This window comes from Chelonoidis abingdonii, chromosome 1, assembly GCF_003597395.2.
Source record: "Chelonoidis abingdonii isolate Lonesome George chromosome 1, CheloAbing_2.0, whole genome shotgun sequence".
Taxonomy (NCBI): Eukaryota; Metazoa; Chordata; order Testudines; family Testudinidae; genus Chelonoidis; species Chelonoidis abingdonii.
Window position 1 is genome coordinate 60,675,148 of NC_133769.1, and position 17,637 is coordinate 60,692,784.

The 17,637-nt window shown below is 37.1% G+C and overlaps 1 protein-coding gene across 6 annotated transcripts in view; it reads right to left on the reverse strand.

Moving 5' to 3' along the window:
• SCAF11 (SR-related CTD associated factor 11) overlaps window positions 1–17,637 on the reverse strand; it is a 69,955-nt gene that overhangs the window by 40,787 nt on the left and 11,531 nt on the right. For all 6 annotated transcript variants that reach the window (XM_075065985.1, XM_075065983.1, XM_075065979.1 and 3 more), the window contains exons 2-4: window positions 10,886–10,940; window positions 6,203–6,283; window positions 4,242–4,402 (exon numbers count right to left, since the gene is read on the reverse strand). In XM_075065985.1, the coding sequence (XP_074922086.1) occupies window positions 4,242–4,402; window positions 6,203–6,263 (222 nt within the window). In that variant the 5' untranslated portion in view covers window positions 6,264–6,283; window positions 10,886–10,940. The remainder of the gene's footprint in view (window positions 1–4,241; window positions 4,403–6,202; window positions 6,284–10,885; window positions 10,941–17,637) is intronic.

The following is a 17,637-nucleotide window of genomic DNA, read 5'->3' on the forward strand; positions in this document are numbered from 1 at the left end:
AGAGATACTACCTCACCTATCTTGTTCCTCTAAAACTGATTATTGTTTTGTTTCTGATATTTACATGGCAAGGATATGTAAACCTGTTAAGATTCCCTAAACAAAGTACAAAAACAAAAATGAAAGTAATCTGCTTGAAACATGCAGTGTTACAACTTGCTCATATTAATTGATTTGCATTTATTACCCTAGTAAGATTTAACCAACCACCATAAAACACACTTAGATATATTTATAGTGAAAAACAACAATACATTTATTACCAATGATTCAAGAGATGGTGAATAAGGATAATGGAAAGAAAAGGTTATATTTAAAACCAAAATCATGACATTTTCTAGAGACTAAAACTTAAATATTAGGTTAACCTGTCTAATGAAGTGCCTCACTCACAGCCTACCAAAGGTTATGCTCAAATAAATTTGTTAGTCTCTAAGGTGCCACAAGTATTCTTGTTCTTTTTGCAGATACAAGCTAACACAGCTGCTACTCTGAAACCAGCCTTTTGAAGACTCTTCAAACCAAAACTGGCCATGATCCCATTTTCACGAGTGTAAAGGCACTGCACTTTTACTTCCTAGGTGCAGGATGATGGGATGTCTTTTTTGTTCCCAAAATATGCTCCAGTGAACCTTTAAAGGATATCAAGATAAGGTTCTCTTCCCTTGTTGTATTTCTATACCAGTTTGTTCCTTTCTGAAATTCTTACAATTCTTGTTCTGCATTTAGCTTTGATGGTTGACCAATTGTGAATGAGATAAAACTTAAATTTACATTTTAACAGAGACAGGTAAATAAACATTTTGTCTGACAGGAAACCTGCTTCTCCACCTGTGCTGTGATACAGAACATATTTTCAGCAGACATACATAACTCATTACATAGCATCTGTACATACGTTTCACAACAACTAGTGTAACCCTGGTTTTCATTTAAGCCCACATATGATTTTCTCTCGGGAACCAGAATATACCTAACAGAATCAGAATATTCTTGTAACCCCCTTCCCCAGCTGGCATTCAGGGTTTCTTGGGTCATAGCATATATACGAAAAGTTCACAGAACTCAATTTTTCTATAAAGTGCGACCATGGATAACACAGTTTATGTTCATATAGTGCCTTTCATACCAAAAGGATCCCACAGCTCTTTACAATCACTGTACAAGAGTCACTTTGCCCACTACTAAAAGACAGCCACCTCTGCAGTGGAATTCATCAGCTTTTTTATGGTGCATAGCATCATTATGACAATTTAGTATAGGAAATGAAGTTCACAACTAACTGAAATGTAAATGTAATTAACTGTAATGCTGTTCTCTTGCTGCAGAGAGGAAATGGTTCCTACCACTCCTAGGCATCAGTCTCCCTCTGCCCCTGTTTAATTGGATCTGGCCTCTCACAGACCCCTGCCACTCTCCTCCTCCTGTCTTATTTTTTTACCTTACAGCCTCCCTTCTATCACCCCCACCCTCCACATGATAAAGCTATCCTCTATGCTTCTCCATCGATTAAACCCTGGTGGGAGATTGTGTTACTTGCTAAAGTGCTGAAGTAACAATTGCAAAGTGCTCAGTGTCAAATGGAAGAACCTATGCAATGGAACAGAGGATTCTTTAAGATCTTCAGAGACTAGCTTTCTATCTTTGCTCCCGATCTAGTAGTGGTGGCTGAAAAGCCCTGGTGTCACCAAAATAAAAACAAATAATGGAGGACAAGACCTGACTGTAAATCACAGGGGCATGCAGAATAGATACTAAAGCAGAGTAGGTGCTGAACAGGAGCAATAATTGAAGAGATGGATCTTCTGTGGGAAACCTCTTGCTGACCTCTGTCAGGAGGAAATGAATAAAATGTTCCAGGATGGTAGTTAAGTTCCATAGTGAGGTAAGACTGTCAGATACGAGGATGAATTTTGGTGGGTAGCACCTGACTCTTGCTAGACAGCTAAGATCCAGGAGTAAGAATCCTACAAAACAGCTTCACAAAAGTAGAATTTCTAGGTGAGTAACATTCTCTTATTGCTGTGTACTAGTCTTTTCTCTCCTAGGACACTGCTCTAGCCCCACAATCAGTGCAGAGACTGGGAAGAAATCAGGAAACCTCTCTTTTTAAATTTTCAAAATTTTTAAAATATTTAAAAAATAACAGCAGAGCTTCACTGTAAAATGCCATTTGTCACTATGTATATACTAGTGTTTTTAAATTGGTTCCTCTGTAGTAAAAAAAAAAAACAAAAAAAACTGACAGTAGTTCAAGTCATGTTGGGCAATACTTTTTATCCTTAGTTGTTTTTACAGAATATATTGAAAACAGGCTCTATTTTGGAAGGTGGGGAAAAGAGGAGAGTCTTTCAGATTAGAATTTTCAGGTCACTGCTTAGTTTCTTTCCCACCTCATGGATGTAGCATTCCCTTTAAAATAAACCTAAAACCTTCAGGAACTTGTATACAGTGGTATAAAAACTAGTTATTGTACATTTCAAGGAAGATCATTATTGTAATATCTTCTGTATTCTGAACTGGGTGATTTCTCATAATTCATAAATTAAAGTAATTGATAATTATTTACAAATGAACGATCATACAGAATGATCAAGGTAGGCAAGCAAATACAACTTAGATAATGTATTCACCCCTCTTAGCCAGAAGGCCGATTAAACTACTACTTCACCCAAATACAACAAAAAACCAAAACTTTAAAACTAACAGTAAATATTTAATACTAATTAATCAGGAAAAGTAGTGACCAAACTATACTGTATCATACTGCTAGTGGCCACATGTTTAAAATATACTTCTATAAAACCACTGATAAATTTCCCCAGCAATGGCATTTTGGTATAGCCTTACCACACACATAAATATAATTTTAAATTTCTTAAATTACATGGGCTGAAGGAATCCCAGATCCCCAGAGGAGAAAGGAACCTTCATAAAGTTATTTATTTGAGGTTTTCCCTCCACTCCCACTTATCTTTAGCCATGATGGAAAAAGCAGACAGGTCCCCTAGGCAGCTAACAAAACTTACAGCGCATACAAGCGAACTGAAAAGGTACATCTTTATCTAACTTAGCTAATTAGACTGTAAGCTGTTTGGGGCAGAAATCACCTTTTATTCTGCTTTTGTATAGTGCCTAGTACGATGAAAGTCTCAATCCTAATCAGGCCTTGTAGATGATATCTATATACAGCAGAGAATGGCAATGACAGTAAGAAAAGCTATTACAGACGGGAACAAAAGGGCAGAGATCTTATTTTCTAAAGATATGATTACTGATCTGGTAAAGCATGCATTTAAATCAAAAATGTCTTTTACTCTAGCAAAGAGGACTGTATAGAAGAAAACTCTCATAGGCCTGTATTGTACTGAATGAGAAACTTAATACTAACTCAAAAAGACAATGTTATTTTTACACTAGCAACCCAAGCCAGCAATACACAAAACAAATAATCCACTGCTTTTACGTACTTTCAGCTGAAGCTAGGTTTGACACTCTTGGAAAAAATAATAGTTTTGCTGCAGTGGATTCAGTTCTTGAATAAGTGTACACTAGATACAGAACAGAATTAAAAACCCATGGAAAAGAAAATTAAGGACAGAAGAAAGTTTTCTACTTACTTTAGACAAGCAAACAGAACCTAAAAAATAATTAATGGTTACAGAGCAGAGAAACTGTGGTTATGATTTTAATATTACATGTCAATTTTTAATATGACCACAATGAAGGATCTGGAGAAAGCAACATTTCTTAATGAATTCCTGGAGAGCAGCATCAAACCAGAGAGTTAGAAAATGGAAGCCCCATTGTGCTAGGTAAACCCAGAAAGGCTTACAATATAAGATAAGGGAAGTATAAATAATTAGTGGAATGGGATTCAATTGAACATTTTTTTATATAATCAGCAATCGCAAATATAAAGTGGTGATTATCCCCTTCTACACCTCAAAATAGCCATAATTAACGGGCAAATTTCATGTAGGCATCATAAGAGGTGGGAGGTCTTGAGAAAGAAAATGTAATGTATCAGACTATTTGAACAGTGGAGAAAGTTACTTAGCACTATTTCTAAACAAATTTAAATAATTTTGAAAATTTGAATCCAATTAAAATACAGTCATAGATTTAAGTAAATGGTCAAAGTGATTAGTGACTACTTTACTTGACCAGCTAATCAGTTATTTTTCCCATTAAAGGTTTCAGACACACAGAACACACTACATCTTTGTTCTGAAACTTACTTCAGCCCATTTAAGAATACAGGGCATGCAGAAGAAGTGCCTGCAGTTTTCAGGAAAACCAACCTCCTGTTCTAAAAGGCAGTTTAGACAGATCGGGCACCTGTCAGCTTCATCATATAACACAGCAGTAGGACAGGAACAGCTTTCTTCATTCTCGTCACCTGTTATTAACATTGACACTTTCAATTATTGTTCATTTCTGGAACTGCATTAGATTTGAATACAACAGTTTGTGTTAAAAATAAGTGTGCTAACTCTTAACTGTACACATTAGCATCTTCCTAATTACAAGTTTAATATCTTGTATTTTTTGTACAAGGTAACAACTCATCTAGTTGCAGTAAAGAGCAAAGTGGCAAGTCAATTATCAGTGTTTCAGTTGTTCAGTCAAGCTGTTGACCAAAACAGTGATATTAAAGGAATTTTAACTTGACTGGAAAAAACCTGAAGAGCCTGGCAACCACATAATCTTTACCAGTATTTTCCATTCAAAGGAATGGAAGTTAGCTCTACATTTGTTTTAAAAAAATATAAACAAAGGGATGATAGGGCTAGATTAGTTCGATAATTTAGCCTATTTTATTTGGAATCAAATGGACACAAATCAGATATTAGGAATGGCAAAATACAAAAACCTGTAGGAGAACACTTCAATCTCCTTGGACACACAATAGCAGATTCAAAGGTAGCCATCCTGCAGCAAAAAAACTTCAGGACCAGACTTCAAAGAGAAACTGCTGAGCTTCAGTTCATCTGCAAATTTGACATCAGCAGCTCAGAATTAAACAAAGACTGCGAATGGCTAGCCAACTACAAAACCAGTTTCTCCTCCCTTGGTGTTCACACCTCAATTGCTAGAAGAGGGTCTCATCTTCCCTGATTGAACCTACCTCGTTATCTCCAGCCTGATTCTTGCTTTTATATAAACACACATACACACCCGCCTCTGGAAATTTCCACTACATGCATCCGATGAGGTGGGTATTCACCCACGAAAGCTCTGCTACAATACGTCTGTTAGTCTATAAGGTGCCACAGGACTCTTTGCTGCTTTTTTAGTATAAAAGTAGTTCCCTTCTGTCTAAGCCACCCCTCATATGCTTTTGGTGTCTGGGCATAATGGGATGAGTTAAGCATGTCTCCGTTCTAATACCTTGTAACTCAACAAAAACATCTATCCTTAACTTTAGCTTTTTTGTACTTTCAAATTAAAAATTTTTTGTCATGACTTCCCCTTGACATATTAAAATATCTACTGTGCACGTTGCTGCATTTAACATTCTTAATTTTGTTAAATCAAAACTTATTTTCAAATCAAACCAAACTGAATTGAATCCATAGTTCATGATAGTCAGAAAGGACTAGTTTCATGACACGTCAACTTTAAAGTTTTCAGACAATATATTAATTCCTTCACTCAAAACAGTGTTTTCATGTTTTCCCACTAACTCATAACTCAAAACATAAATGAAGAGATGTTACTCAAGTTTAGGAAAACTACACTGCTATTAAGTTGCAAACACTACTAACCCAGGGCTGGCGGGGTTAAGTTGCAAACACTACTAGCCTGCCCGCAACTGACTGAGAGGTCTGTTTCTGTTTCTAGAACTGTGATCAGGCTGAACATGTTGCTGTAAAGGATTCAGGGACCTTCCCAGGCAGAAGAAAAAAAACAAAATTTTGCTAACCAGTGTAAATTTACAGATTAAATTCTACAATCTACTAATTCAGAGAAAGATCAAATACAAAATCTAAGCACGTTGCTTGAACCTGATTACTGACAATAAAACATTTTCATGTTTTCCCTAAAATTTTAATTTCATGTAATTCCAAACATTGTCACTTTATTACAGGACACCACACACAAAAGTTATTATATTATATATATATATACACACACACACACACACACATATATATATACACACACATACACATATACACACACATGCATAAGTTACCTTCCATGTCTTCATGTTTTTGATCCTCAATATTTGGAATACATTTTTTTTTGTTCTTCATCTCTACTTGGGAAATACAACCTGAAAAAGAATTTCCAATGCTTGCCACTGTTTTATTATACAAATAGGAGAGCAGAGGTATCTGCCAGGGAGAGAAGCAGAATATGGACCATTTAATATGCACATTTTTGTAGCCTGTTTTGATCTCAATGTCTCACTGGACCAACTCAAGAAGGTGACTACAGAAATAGTTTAGCTACTGTAAAGCCTAATAAAGAATATTATTTTAATATCAAAACTAGTATTAATACAACTTTACATCTGATATTTTATAGGTGAACTACAAAACAATTTTTAATAAAATATCCCCCAAACTTATGTAAGATTCTAAAAGGAAAAATATTACTTTTTATTAAGAAAAATGTGTTCTTCCTTGAAAGTTTCCTTGATAAGTTGGCCCCTTTAGTTTTCATAAGTAGGCTTCTCCATCTCTAGCAAAACTGTAGCAACTATTCTCTGCCATTCCCACCTCAGCAGTTGGGGGCAGGGGAGTGAGGGAACAGCAGGATTTGGAAATCACTTAGGGCTTGGCTACACTCAAAACTCCAAAGCTCTCCCGGCGCTGCATGTACTCCATCTCCTCATGGGGTTTAGCTTGCAGTGCTGGGAGCTGTGCTCCCAGCGCTGCGGCACTGTTTACACTGGCGCTTTACAGCGCTGTATCTTGCAGCGCTCAGGGGAGTGTTTTTTTCAAACCCCTGAGTGAGAAAGTTGCAGTGCAGTAAAGCGCCAGTGTAGTCAAGGCCTTAGATGTATATGGAGGAGTGAGACAAGATGAAGATGATGCTCCAAGCCTGAAGAATAGACATAGTAGCATGACTACTGTGAGAATTAAGAGGGCTTAGGGGAAGATGTTTTAGCCATGCTGAGTTGACAGTGTTGTTTTGACATCCAGAAAGAAACGTGAATGAGGCAGGCTGAAATATGAGATTTGAGACAGGTCACAAGTGCAGGTATAGATTTAAGAGTCACCAGCACAGAAGACAAAGTTGACACAATCACCCAGAGGGAAAGGTCTCAACTGAAAAAAAGAAGGACTAGAAACGTCCCTGGGACCTACATCCTATTCACTCAGACTGCACTGATGTGATACCATGTAAGAAACAAACAGCTTGTCCACTGATTCAAGAGCTAGACCTATCCCAGGTCTTCTTAGCTAAGGATGGAAAATAGGCGTCTCTTCCTCTTTATCTTTCTCTCTGTGAAGGGTCTCTTTGTTTAGGTCACAAGATGATGCCTTGGAAAAGTAACACTTGCTGAGAGTCACTAAGAATTGTGTAGCTGAATCACCCTTTCCTCTTGCTGCATCTTAGACTAAGTCTTAGAGGAAGAGAAGGGTAAACCCCCAGTAAACATCCAAGTTTCCAGGAGAAAGGTAGAAGTTGGAGACATTTTATAGTTTAAAACATGTTTACAATACCCAAGAATGTATTCAATTCATGTCCCATGTGCTTGTCGCCAGGAGACAGATTTAAGAGATTAAGACTAAGAGACAGATTTACTGATGTATTTAGGTATGAAGCCTGCTTGCCTGGAAAGCACGTAGATACAACTGACTAATTCTGGTACCACATAGGAAAAACACTATAAGAGAGAATGAGTGTGGGAGAGGAGGTTACTTCCCCTGAGTCTATGGACAGTATGTCTACACTTCAATTAAAAACCCATGGCTGCCACGTGCCAGCAGACTTGTATTCATGAAGCTCAGGCTTCAGGGCTGTTTAACTGCAGCGTACACTTCCAGACTTAAGCTGCATCCTGACCTCCAACCTTGCAGGGTCCTAGAGCCTACGCTGCAGCCCAAACTCAGAAGTGTACATTGTAATTAAAACAGCCCTGCCACAGGTATCTAACTGCAGCATAGATATACCCTTTCCAAACCATAGCTCACTTTCCAAGCAGCTGCAGCTGCTTTAAGGCCACTGGCTGTAACACAGTAACCTTCCCTTCTCTGAACTCTTCACCACTATTCATGCTCCTTATTACTAAGATTTGATATTTGTGTGTGCTTGGATTCCCTTTCGCAGCAGTCCCCTTCAACACAGCTAGTAGCTCTTTGCTGAGACTCCCCCTGCTTCCCGGCTACTCCCACATGCTGTTTTACCAATCTTGTGGTGAGAACAGGAAAGTGAGCAGCATTGCTGCTAATAGTCTTGTGTCATGCCATTTAATTGGCTATTTCAAGCCACTATGGGCGTGCCTATACAGGGAAACTGACTGGAATAACTACTGTGGAATAAACTATTCCAGAACAGCTAGTCTGAAATCTCTCTCTATGTGGAAACACTTATTCCAGTGTAAGAGTTTCCATACAGTGATCTATTCTGGAATAGCTACTGTGCTTTAAATTCACACCCTACATTATTCCAGAGCAACTTCCCCACGTAGACAAGCCCTAATTTACTGAATGTCCAGGGTGTGCTTAGAGGGGAGCCTCAGGAGTAGATTTCAAAATAGTAAAGCTATTATGGGAGTAACTTCTGGTTCTCTGGCTCTCAGAAGAGCACACAGGGAGGGGCTTTCTGGATCTAGCATCAAACAGCGAACAACACCTTTGCTGCTTTCCATTTGCTGTCAGGACAGAAAGATCATGTGTGAGAACAGGTGTTTCTAAATACAAAGGAGATATGTCATTAATGTGTTTTTAATCAAGATTTGTGATAAGTTACCATTTCCTTTAGCTCCAGATAAATCTAGACTGTTTACTCTACCAGAATGCATGTTGTTTCAACCCAGGTTTGAAACAGCCTTTCTATTCTAAACCCCTAATTTAATTCCCTTTGTTAAGGTATCTGATGTTGCTCACTCTGGAAGTGAAACCAGACATCTGCAATTTAGATTTTTCAGGACTTCAAGTAGTTGTGTTAAAATAGAACACTTGTTATATTTTTAAACATTGTACTTTTCCCTTTTTGAAATGCACAAGTCTAATCAACACCTCTGAAGCTCCCCTTTGAATGCACAATAACCATGAAATTCAAGGTTATATGGTTCCCACACCAACTGTCCCTAGCCAGCTGTTCACACCGCTCTCATATGGTGCTAAATTTTCATCACCTTGTATGTAAATAATTGCCCAGGAAGGCGTATGGGGGTCATAGTGGATCACAAGCTAAATATGGAGTGGGCAGTGTGACACTATTGCAAAATAAGCAAACATTATTCTGGGATGTATTTGCAGGGTGCTGTAAGCAAAACACGAGAAGTAATTTTTCCGCTCTACTTCAAGCTGATTAGGTCTCAACTGGAGTACTGTGTCCATTTCTGGGCGTCACATTTCAGGAAAGATGCTTGTTTAGTCTGGAGAAGACTGCACATATGCTAAGAAGATATCCTCTCACAATGTGCCACAGGCGGCACGTGACTAGGATTCATCACTGAATTTGGTCAGCTGGTTGGATCCTTAGCTTTCCCGGCTCGGGCTGGGTACTGACAGATAGTAACGTGAATACTGATCCATGTCCTCCACTGTTTTCAAGCACATAAAAGATTGTTACAAGGAGGAGGAAGAAAAATTGTTCTCCTTAACCTCTGAGGATAGGAGAAGCTGCAATGGGTTTAAATTGCCACAAGGGCATTTTAGGTTGGACATTGGGAAAAACTTCCTAGCTGTCAGGGTGGTTAAGCCTTGGAATAAATTGCCTAGGGAGGTTGTGGAATCTCCATTACTGGAGATTTTTAAGAGCAGGTTAGACAAACACCTGTCAGAGATGGTCTCGAGGTCCCTTCCAGTCCCATGATTTCTATGATCACTGTACAGCAGATGCATACATGTATAGGACAGGAAGTGCAAAATACTGTAATAATCTGCAAGAGGAGTTTGATATAAGCATATGGTAGTTACCAGAATGGCAATTCAAACAACAGCACCAGGGTAAATGCCCCATCTCTCAAAAAGTGTCTTGAGATCTTTAATGACAAAAGTGGTAATAGCATAAACTCCAGAGAAGCAGCCAAGTTTAGGTTGACAGGCAAACCCCCTGTCAACTTGCAAGCCTTCAAACATGAATTGCAGTAGCATTAATCTCTAAGGTCCTCAATTTTGGCAGCCGACCCATAAATTCATGGTTTACTGTGACTGAAAGCATGCATTTTTTACTGGTGCTTCCTTTGTCTGATCTGTTCTTCTGAATAAGTATTCTGAAGTGTTTTGAGCAGAAACCCTGTCAATGTCAATACACTGCCAAATATAAAGAAGAAAGCATGGACATCATGGAACTGGAGAGATGGACATAACCTATGTAGTAGATTTGTTGGGTTTAATTTGTAATTATTATTATTTTTTTTAAAACAGCAAAGGTTCTGGAGATTTCCTAGCAGGAAAAAAAAAAAGTGCTGAGTGTTATTCTAAAGAAATTGAACATTTTGAAGGAGAAAAGCCACAGGATTACAGCTGATTCCAACAAGGTTGATACATTTCCGATCTTATTCCCAGTCACAAACTGACCAACACTTTCAACAACAAAAACAACACAAGAGCTGTTTGCTTTTATTGCACTGAAAATAAGAATAAAAACTTATTTCATGAAGGAACTTTGAAAGGCTATTTTTCCCACTTAGTTTTAAAAGGATACTACAAGGAACAGAGTAGTAACACAGTTAAATATTTTTAAGGGCACTTACGTTATGTTAGCATCCAAGGAGTCTGGAATGCGTTCAACAGCTGAGTTTTGATGAACTGTGGAAAACAAAGAATTTTAAGAGCAAATTAAGATTTTTGGAGGAAGATGGGGGATGAAAGGACTGTTAGAAGATGAAGCACTTCTCTTCCCCAAAACCAAATATCTTCCAAGTAAACAAACTTTGGGAATGTAAACCTTAAGAATATTTAGTAGCATTTCTCAGAGCTCACTTTATTGTAGTTGTATACCACCTCAGTTTAAGTTCTTATTAGAGAAAATTTGCATTCAAAATGGAGAATATTCATCTGCCCAGTTTCCTCAGTTTCTTAAAAAAAAAATCCTGATTTTGCATGCAAATTGTGAATGTCCAGTAAGGTTAAGACACTTTTCTGAGAAATTTTCTATTTGAGTTTTAATTATAGCAAATTTTGTTGACTGCCTTGTGGATGACACTGCACAATGTATATGCAGCTATAGTCATCCAGGTGTTGACATGGAATATTCAAAAATGAAATGAGTGTTTGCAAAGATGACACCACGTAAGTATTCCAAAACCAAGAAAAATCCATTCTAAAAATTTATATTTCCTTTACAAGATAAGCATACAAAATACCTAGTTCAAAAGTAGTAGAAACATTATAACTGAGACGATGCTTTCTCAGGCGCTTATAAACTTTCTGTAGAAGTTACCTTTTGGCATATACTTTAATCTCAGTCTAGATATAAATTGTGGGCATAGTTTGATGAAGTTAGCAATTTTTCAGATAACTGAGCATGATAGTTTTCCACCAATTAAATATGAGCTATTTTAGCTTTAAAATAACTGTTTATAAATTTCAAGTTCAGAGATTTAGGCTGGATTTCACAAGAAAATTTCAGTCTCTGTCTTAATGCAAGACAAATTTATTTGACGTGTGTCAATCAATTCTTTTTGAAAATAAGGTACCCAGGTACAGTTCCAGATGTTTCACTTTTATCATTAGGAATAAAGCCCCAAAGATACATACATCCAAACATATCAACACCAAGCCACATATATATATTCCCTAAGAAATAAAATGCAATTGTGGTTACTGTATTTCTAAGCATGATCTTATACATCTGAAAAGATTCACTAGCGTGACCATTTACATTTATTTTTGAAATAGCTAAATGGTAAAACTATGTAAATGTGTTATGGTTTAGATAAGTGAGTTAGGACAAATTAGAACATCCATAAGTTAGTTACATTACAAATCTATTAAGGCATTAAACACTACACAGCACAATACATATTACTGAATAGGCAGAAGGGATCAGAGTTTGAGTTGTTAAAAGTTACATGTTTGAATATCCTAAACTACTAAAATTAAAATCGTTACCATAAAGTTGCAGTGGTGTAGAAATAAATCAGATAAAATAAAGAAAAAAACTGGAGATGCTTTGGATGCACTCAAGACTCGTATATCTACACCCAAAAGATGGTACCTGTTCTTGATGAGTATAACCAGGTGTGACCAAAGATAAACTAATGAAATCTTTAACCACGTAGTTTATTTACATGAAGTGGGAGATGATTGAAGAGAACTTCTCCACCGGATGCTCCAACTTGCTCTAAGGGCTTTCCTACATACAGAATTGCATCAGTTAAAGTTAAGGTGTGATTTTAAAACGATTTAGTTAAACAGGTGCAAAAGGGTCTGTGAACAATCTAGTATCAGTTTAAAACAGGCTAAATTTGGTTTAGTATAAATTGATAAGGAAGAGGTTTAAGTGAAATTGAAATAAGCCACTCTTAAGCCAACGCAAGAAGGGGTTTTGCACTGGTTTAACTAAAACATCTTTATAGAGTATTGACAATGCCTGTGTTGACACCATATTTTCCCACTAGTTCAGTTTTGTTTTTATAAATCTTTTGTGCTTCTCCTACAAAAAAAGGACTATAAAAACTGATCCATCTTCCTTGACAGTTCTGTTCCCAATGTGTGTTTATATTCATATTTGGTTGCTTAACTAAAATTACACACATTAACACTTTACTACTATTAAACTGGACAGAGTCAACATATTAAAAGCCATCTAAGTTTATTCTGGTTCCTGAATCAAACAGAATCCACCACATTCAAAACCTAAGTCTGAATTCTGCTATTAGACTTGTGCTACCAAGCGGACCACACTGAGTTACACATATGTAACAGATGGTGAATATGGCCTGAGTTGTTATTACTGATATCAGCAAAAGCAAAAGATTCTCAGATTCTATGCTTAGGTTTCAAAGTTCTCAAATGGGAAAGCTATCTTTTTACTGGTAGGCTGACAAAATGTGATATGGAAATCACTGACACAAACATGGAACTCATTTAGCCGCTCAGTCACTTTTCAAGATAAAATTATACAGTTTCACTAGAGTCTCTAGAATAGGCAAATTAGAAACTATTCACCTACAAATAAGCATACTTCTGTAAAGATGTGTTCAGACTAGGAAAACCATCAGCCAGCTACAGCAATAAAAGCAATATTCCAAGAGATTTCCTTCCAAACAGCAGAGGTAGGGCAGGCTAGTGAGAATCTTGCAAAAGATTATTTTCAGATAAATTAAGAGGTAAAAGACCCCTTTCCTAAAGAGATAATCTGTGTAGGATTCCCATTCTTAAATAGTTTGTGGGCTGTCTCAAAAAAAGGGCAGCTAACTACAGCATGTGCAAAACAAACGATAGACAAGGACAATGCCAACACTTTAAAAATGTAGGAACACGGGAATTGCCAGACTGGATCAGATCCAAAGTCCATCCAAGCCAGTATCCTTCTCCAACGGTGGCCAGAACCATATGCTTCAGAGGAACATGTAAGAACCCTGCAGTAGGCAGATATGGGATTATATAGGTCTCATAGCTAGAGGTTGGCTTAAACCCTGAAGCACAACATTTAATATCTCTTTCATCATCAAAATCAACTGTGGCAACTCTGAATATCTCTTGATATCTATTTAAATATTAAAAAAGGGACACAGTATGGAGACAATCTCACCTGTATTCTCAATGCTACCTGTGCTGATGAAGGATGAAGAACCCAAAGATGAAGGGTGGTACTGAAAGGGCAAGGAACTGGGAGTGTAGGGTGGGAAACAGTATGTGGACATGCAGTTAAAGACTATCTTAACATACACAATGGGGCAAATTAAGGTTGAACTAGCAACCTTACTTCGTGCATTTCCTAACTTTTCAGTGCTTGACTATGCAACCTTAGTAATGTTCTTCCAACACAGTCTGTGTGTGTAATATATACACAGGATCCAACATACCACATTTTTGTGGGCCTCTATTTTATATTTTAAAAAACATTACACATTAGAACAAAGTCTTTTTCAGTATATATTTAAAATACATCTTTACAGAAGACGACATAGGATTTACTAGCATAAGATATTTTGGGGCCTTGAAATGGCTGTCTCTTCTTTAAAGGTGCATTGAAAAGTGTTACATGAAGATTAAAAAGTTATTTGAAAGATCCCAGGAGGAAAAATATATAGCTATTTAAAAATGCAACTTGAAATTATCTGAATACAGTGGAAACAAGCATTAAATAAAAGCTACGGAATCTAAACGATGGACTTCTATTTCTTCAGCCATCCTGAGTGATAGCCTTTCATAAACATAGGTCAAAAACTTTACTACTCTTAACACTTATTTTCATTCTAAAGATGTCTGAGGGAATATTTCTGTACTGAATTTTCTTATTAGCTTTAGTGTCATGATGATTTTTTAACTGAAGTTCTTAAAAATAGTTGCACTGTTTGAAATAAGGGAAGTGTTCAAAAAAGTATCATTAAAATCCAAAATGGGTTAATTTCTAAGCTACAAATCTGCAATACATTTAGGCTCTAATTGAGGAAAGCATTCCTATTCAGGAAAGGACTTAAACATGGTTAACTTTGAGCATGTGCTTAAGTTCAAGCAAATGATGAAACTTAAGCACATGCTTGATTATTTTCTTAAATTGGAGCTTTTGGCCTAAATGAGAAGAATCTTCAACAATGTAACAGGAACATTATTTGTGAACCAAATAAGTCACTAAAAGTGGGGGGGAAATCATATTGTGTATTACATGGCTAATGCACACCATTGCTTTTAATTCTGTGATCTGAGAACCAAGTTTTTTCAAACATTCAAAACTGCTGAGAAGTGGTTTTGACATTTTAAAAGCTAGTTCACCTGAGAAATAGTGTGGTTTTTGAAGTATTAGTTTTAATTAAAGTCTTCTGCATATAGATCCTTTTTTCAAAAATGGAGGAAAAGTAAAAAAAATTTATAAAGGATTTAGTGTGCAGAAAGTGTAACCATAATTTCAACTCTATTCATTTGAAGAGATGCAAAGGAAAGTGATATTTTGTGGAGTTAGAGGATGATGGAGGGTAAATCATTCAGACTACTTTTGCAGCTTGCCCTGAATCTCCTTACTCAATTGTCCAGCAGCACTGCTTAATCCTCACCTATGGTCCCTTTTGTGATGGCTAACAGGGTAGAAAAATATCACCATGCACTGTAGCTAGAGGTCTGGGAGAAGGTTTGCTTTATTTAATATCCATAGTGATGGGCAATAGGAGACAAAAAAGGAATTAAATATAAAGGAGGGGTAGACCTGGATTGGAATGTGTATTCTGAATTCCATTGTTTTTGACTTCAATTACTTTTTGTGAGGATAGGCTGTTAATGGACAAGGATCCTACTCCCAACTTCAGGCTGATTAATGCAACATCCATGGTTAAGGTAATTACCATCTTGTGACAGAAATGAGGCCCTCAATTTTGCGTGTATAATCAAACCACACTTGAGAGGATTGTGACTGGACCTCTATGTGCAGCTCTCTCAACTATTAAATGGATCATAAAGAGAAATGGAAAATGCAGTGGTGGTATCTCTCTATTGTTCACATCTGACCTTAATATATAGGAAATCCCCAGCCCCAAAAATATATTAGATAGCATTTTCATACTGCGAGTCCTGGGATAAAGTGAAAATAGGTTTAGTTTTGTTATAAAGATTATACTGCTTTGCTGCAAAATCCCTGTGATCTAATGAAGTTTCTCACTGCAGTAGTGTCATCAAGGTTAATTAAGGTTCTGAACTATGTACATGGTTCTTTTGAGTTGGTTCAAAATTTTCTGGTCACCATGTTGATGACAGAATAATCCCATCTTACTGGTAGACTCATCTCACTCAGTTATACAGGCTCTTAAATTGGTGTTTAGATTAATTAAAATTTTTCGCCCATATTATGGGCTGATAATTATTTCCTGTAGTTTGAGATCAGAGTACTCCTCTCCTATAAGGGTAAAAGTCCCCATAATTTTCTAACTTCCGAAGGCCTTGAGGCAGGGTTGATAAAAATCTGATTTACTTTGTTACTGTATGTAAACTATAAGGTTTTTTCCCCCCAAAACAACAAATGTTTAAAATGAAATATAAATTTAATGCAAAATATGTTAAGGCCTAAATTTATAATCTCTTAAAACATTTGCATAAAAAATAAATACGCTGAATCCACGAGTATCAAAAACGGAGTTAAAAGCTGCTTTTTCCATATAAAGAATCAAGAAAAACATCTGTTTTGAGATCAAGCTTTATAACTATGGCACAATAAGTCATGTCCAATATTAAAGGCTTGATCCTGTGAGGCACCCAAGGGCTGTGCTACTGGATACAAGAGACTGGCAAAAGTCATGAAAGGTGTTGGGACTTGGCCTCTGACTCAAAGAAACACTATCATGTATCTCATCAGGATAATGCACTGAGCCCATTTGGGTGAGCTCATAGTCCTATTTTAAAGCTCAGACAGGGAGAAGCTATGATTGGCTCAATTCCTAAGTCATGAATATTTATAACTCTATCCACCATAGAATCTTAACTCTCCACCTCAAGGAAAAACACTGATCTGTCCAGTAATTACCAGTTCTTTCTTCTGGATGGTTCCAGCACTTCAAGTAAATGAGCTTGCTCTGTCTCCTTACATGTGTACACACACAAATAAAAACAGAAATCCATTACAGAAATCCAACTGTTTCTCTCTCTGAACAATTAAAAGATTGCATTGTAAAAGGCATGAGGGTTACACAAGCAGAAGTCTAAGACTGGTAGTTTTTTCTGGGGACAGGGGAGTTATGTAACAATAGAGAAGAAGCAGAGTTTGAAACCAGAAAAACACTGGTGTCAAAGCAGGCCACTGTGGGAAGAAAGGACAACATTCTCCAGGGCACCACCTCTTGAGTTCATTTCAACACCTGGTAACTGAAGAAAAGAACTGGCATGGCTGCAGGTCATAAAAACAGATCCAATCTGGAAATATTTTCAGGAAATTCCTGTACCTCTGGGTCAAAAAGGAACACATACAAAACGTAAACAATGTGACAAAGAGATGCAAGGCCTGGTTTTCAGAATGAAACATTATGACAAATGCTCAACAGAAGGCAATGACTAAAAAGGATGAAGGGACACGTCTGAACAATTTGGTTAAACTTATTTTTGCACCATTCTTACAGACTGCCAACTATAAGAACCTAACAACAGCCATACTGGGTCAGACCAAAAGGTGCATCTAACTCAGTATCCCGTCTTCCGACAGTGGCTAATGGCAGGTGCTTCAGAGGGAATGACCAGAACAGGTAATCGTCAAGTGATCCATCCCGTCACTCATTCCCAGTTTCTGGCAAACAGAGGCTATGTCTTACTATGCTAATAAATAACTTAGCCTCTGTTTGACAGAAGCTGAGAATATAAT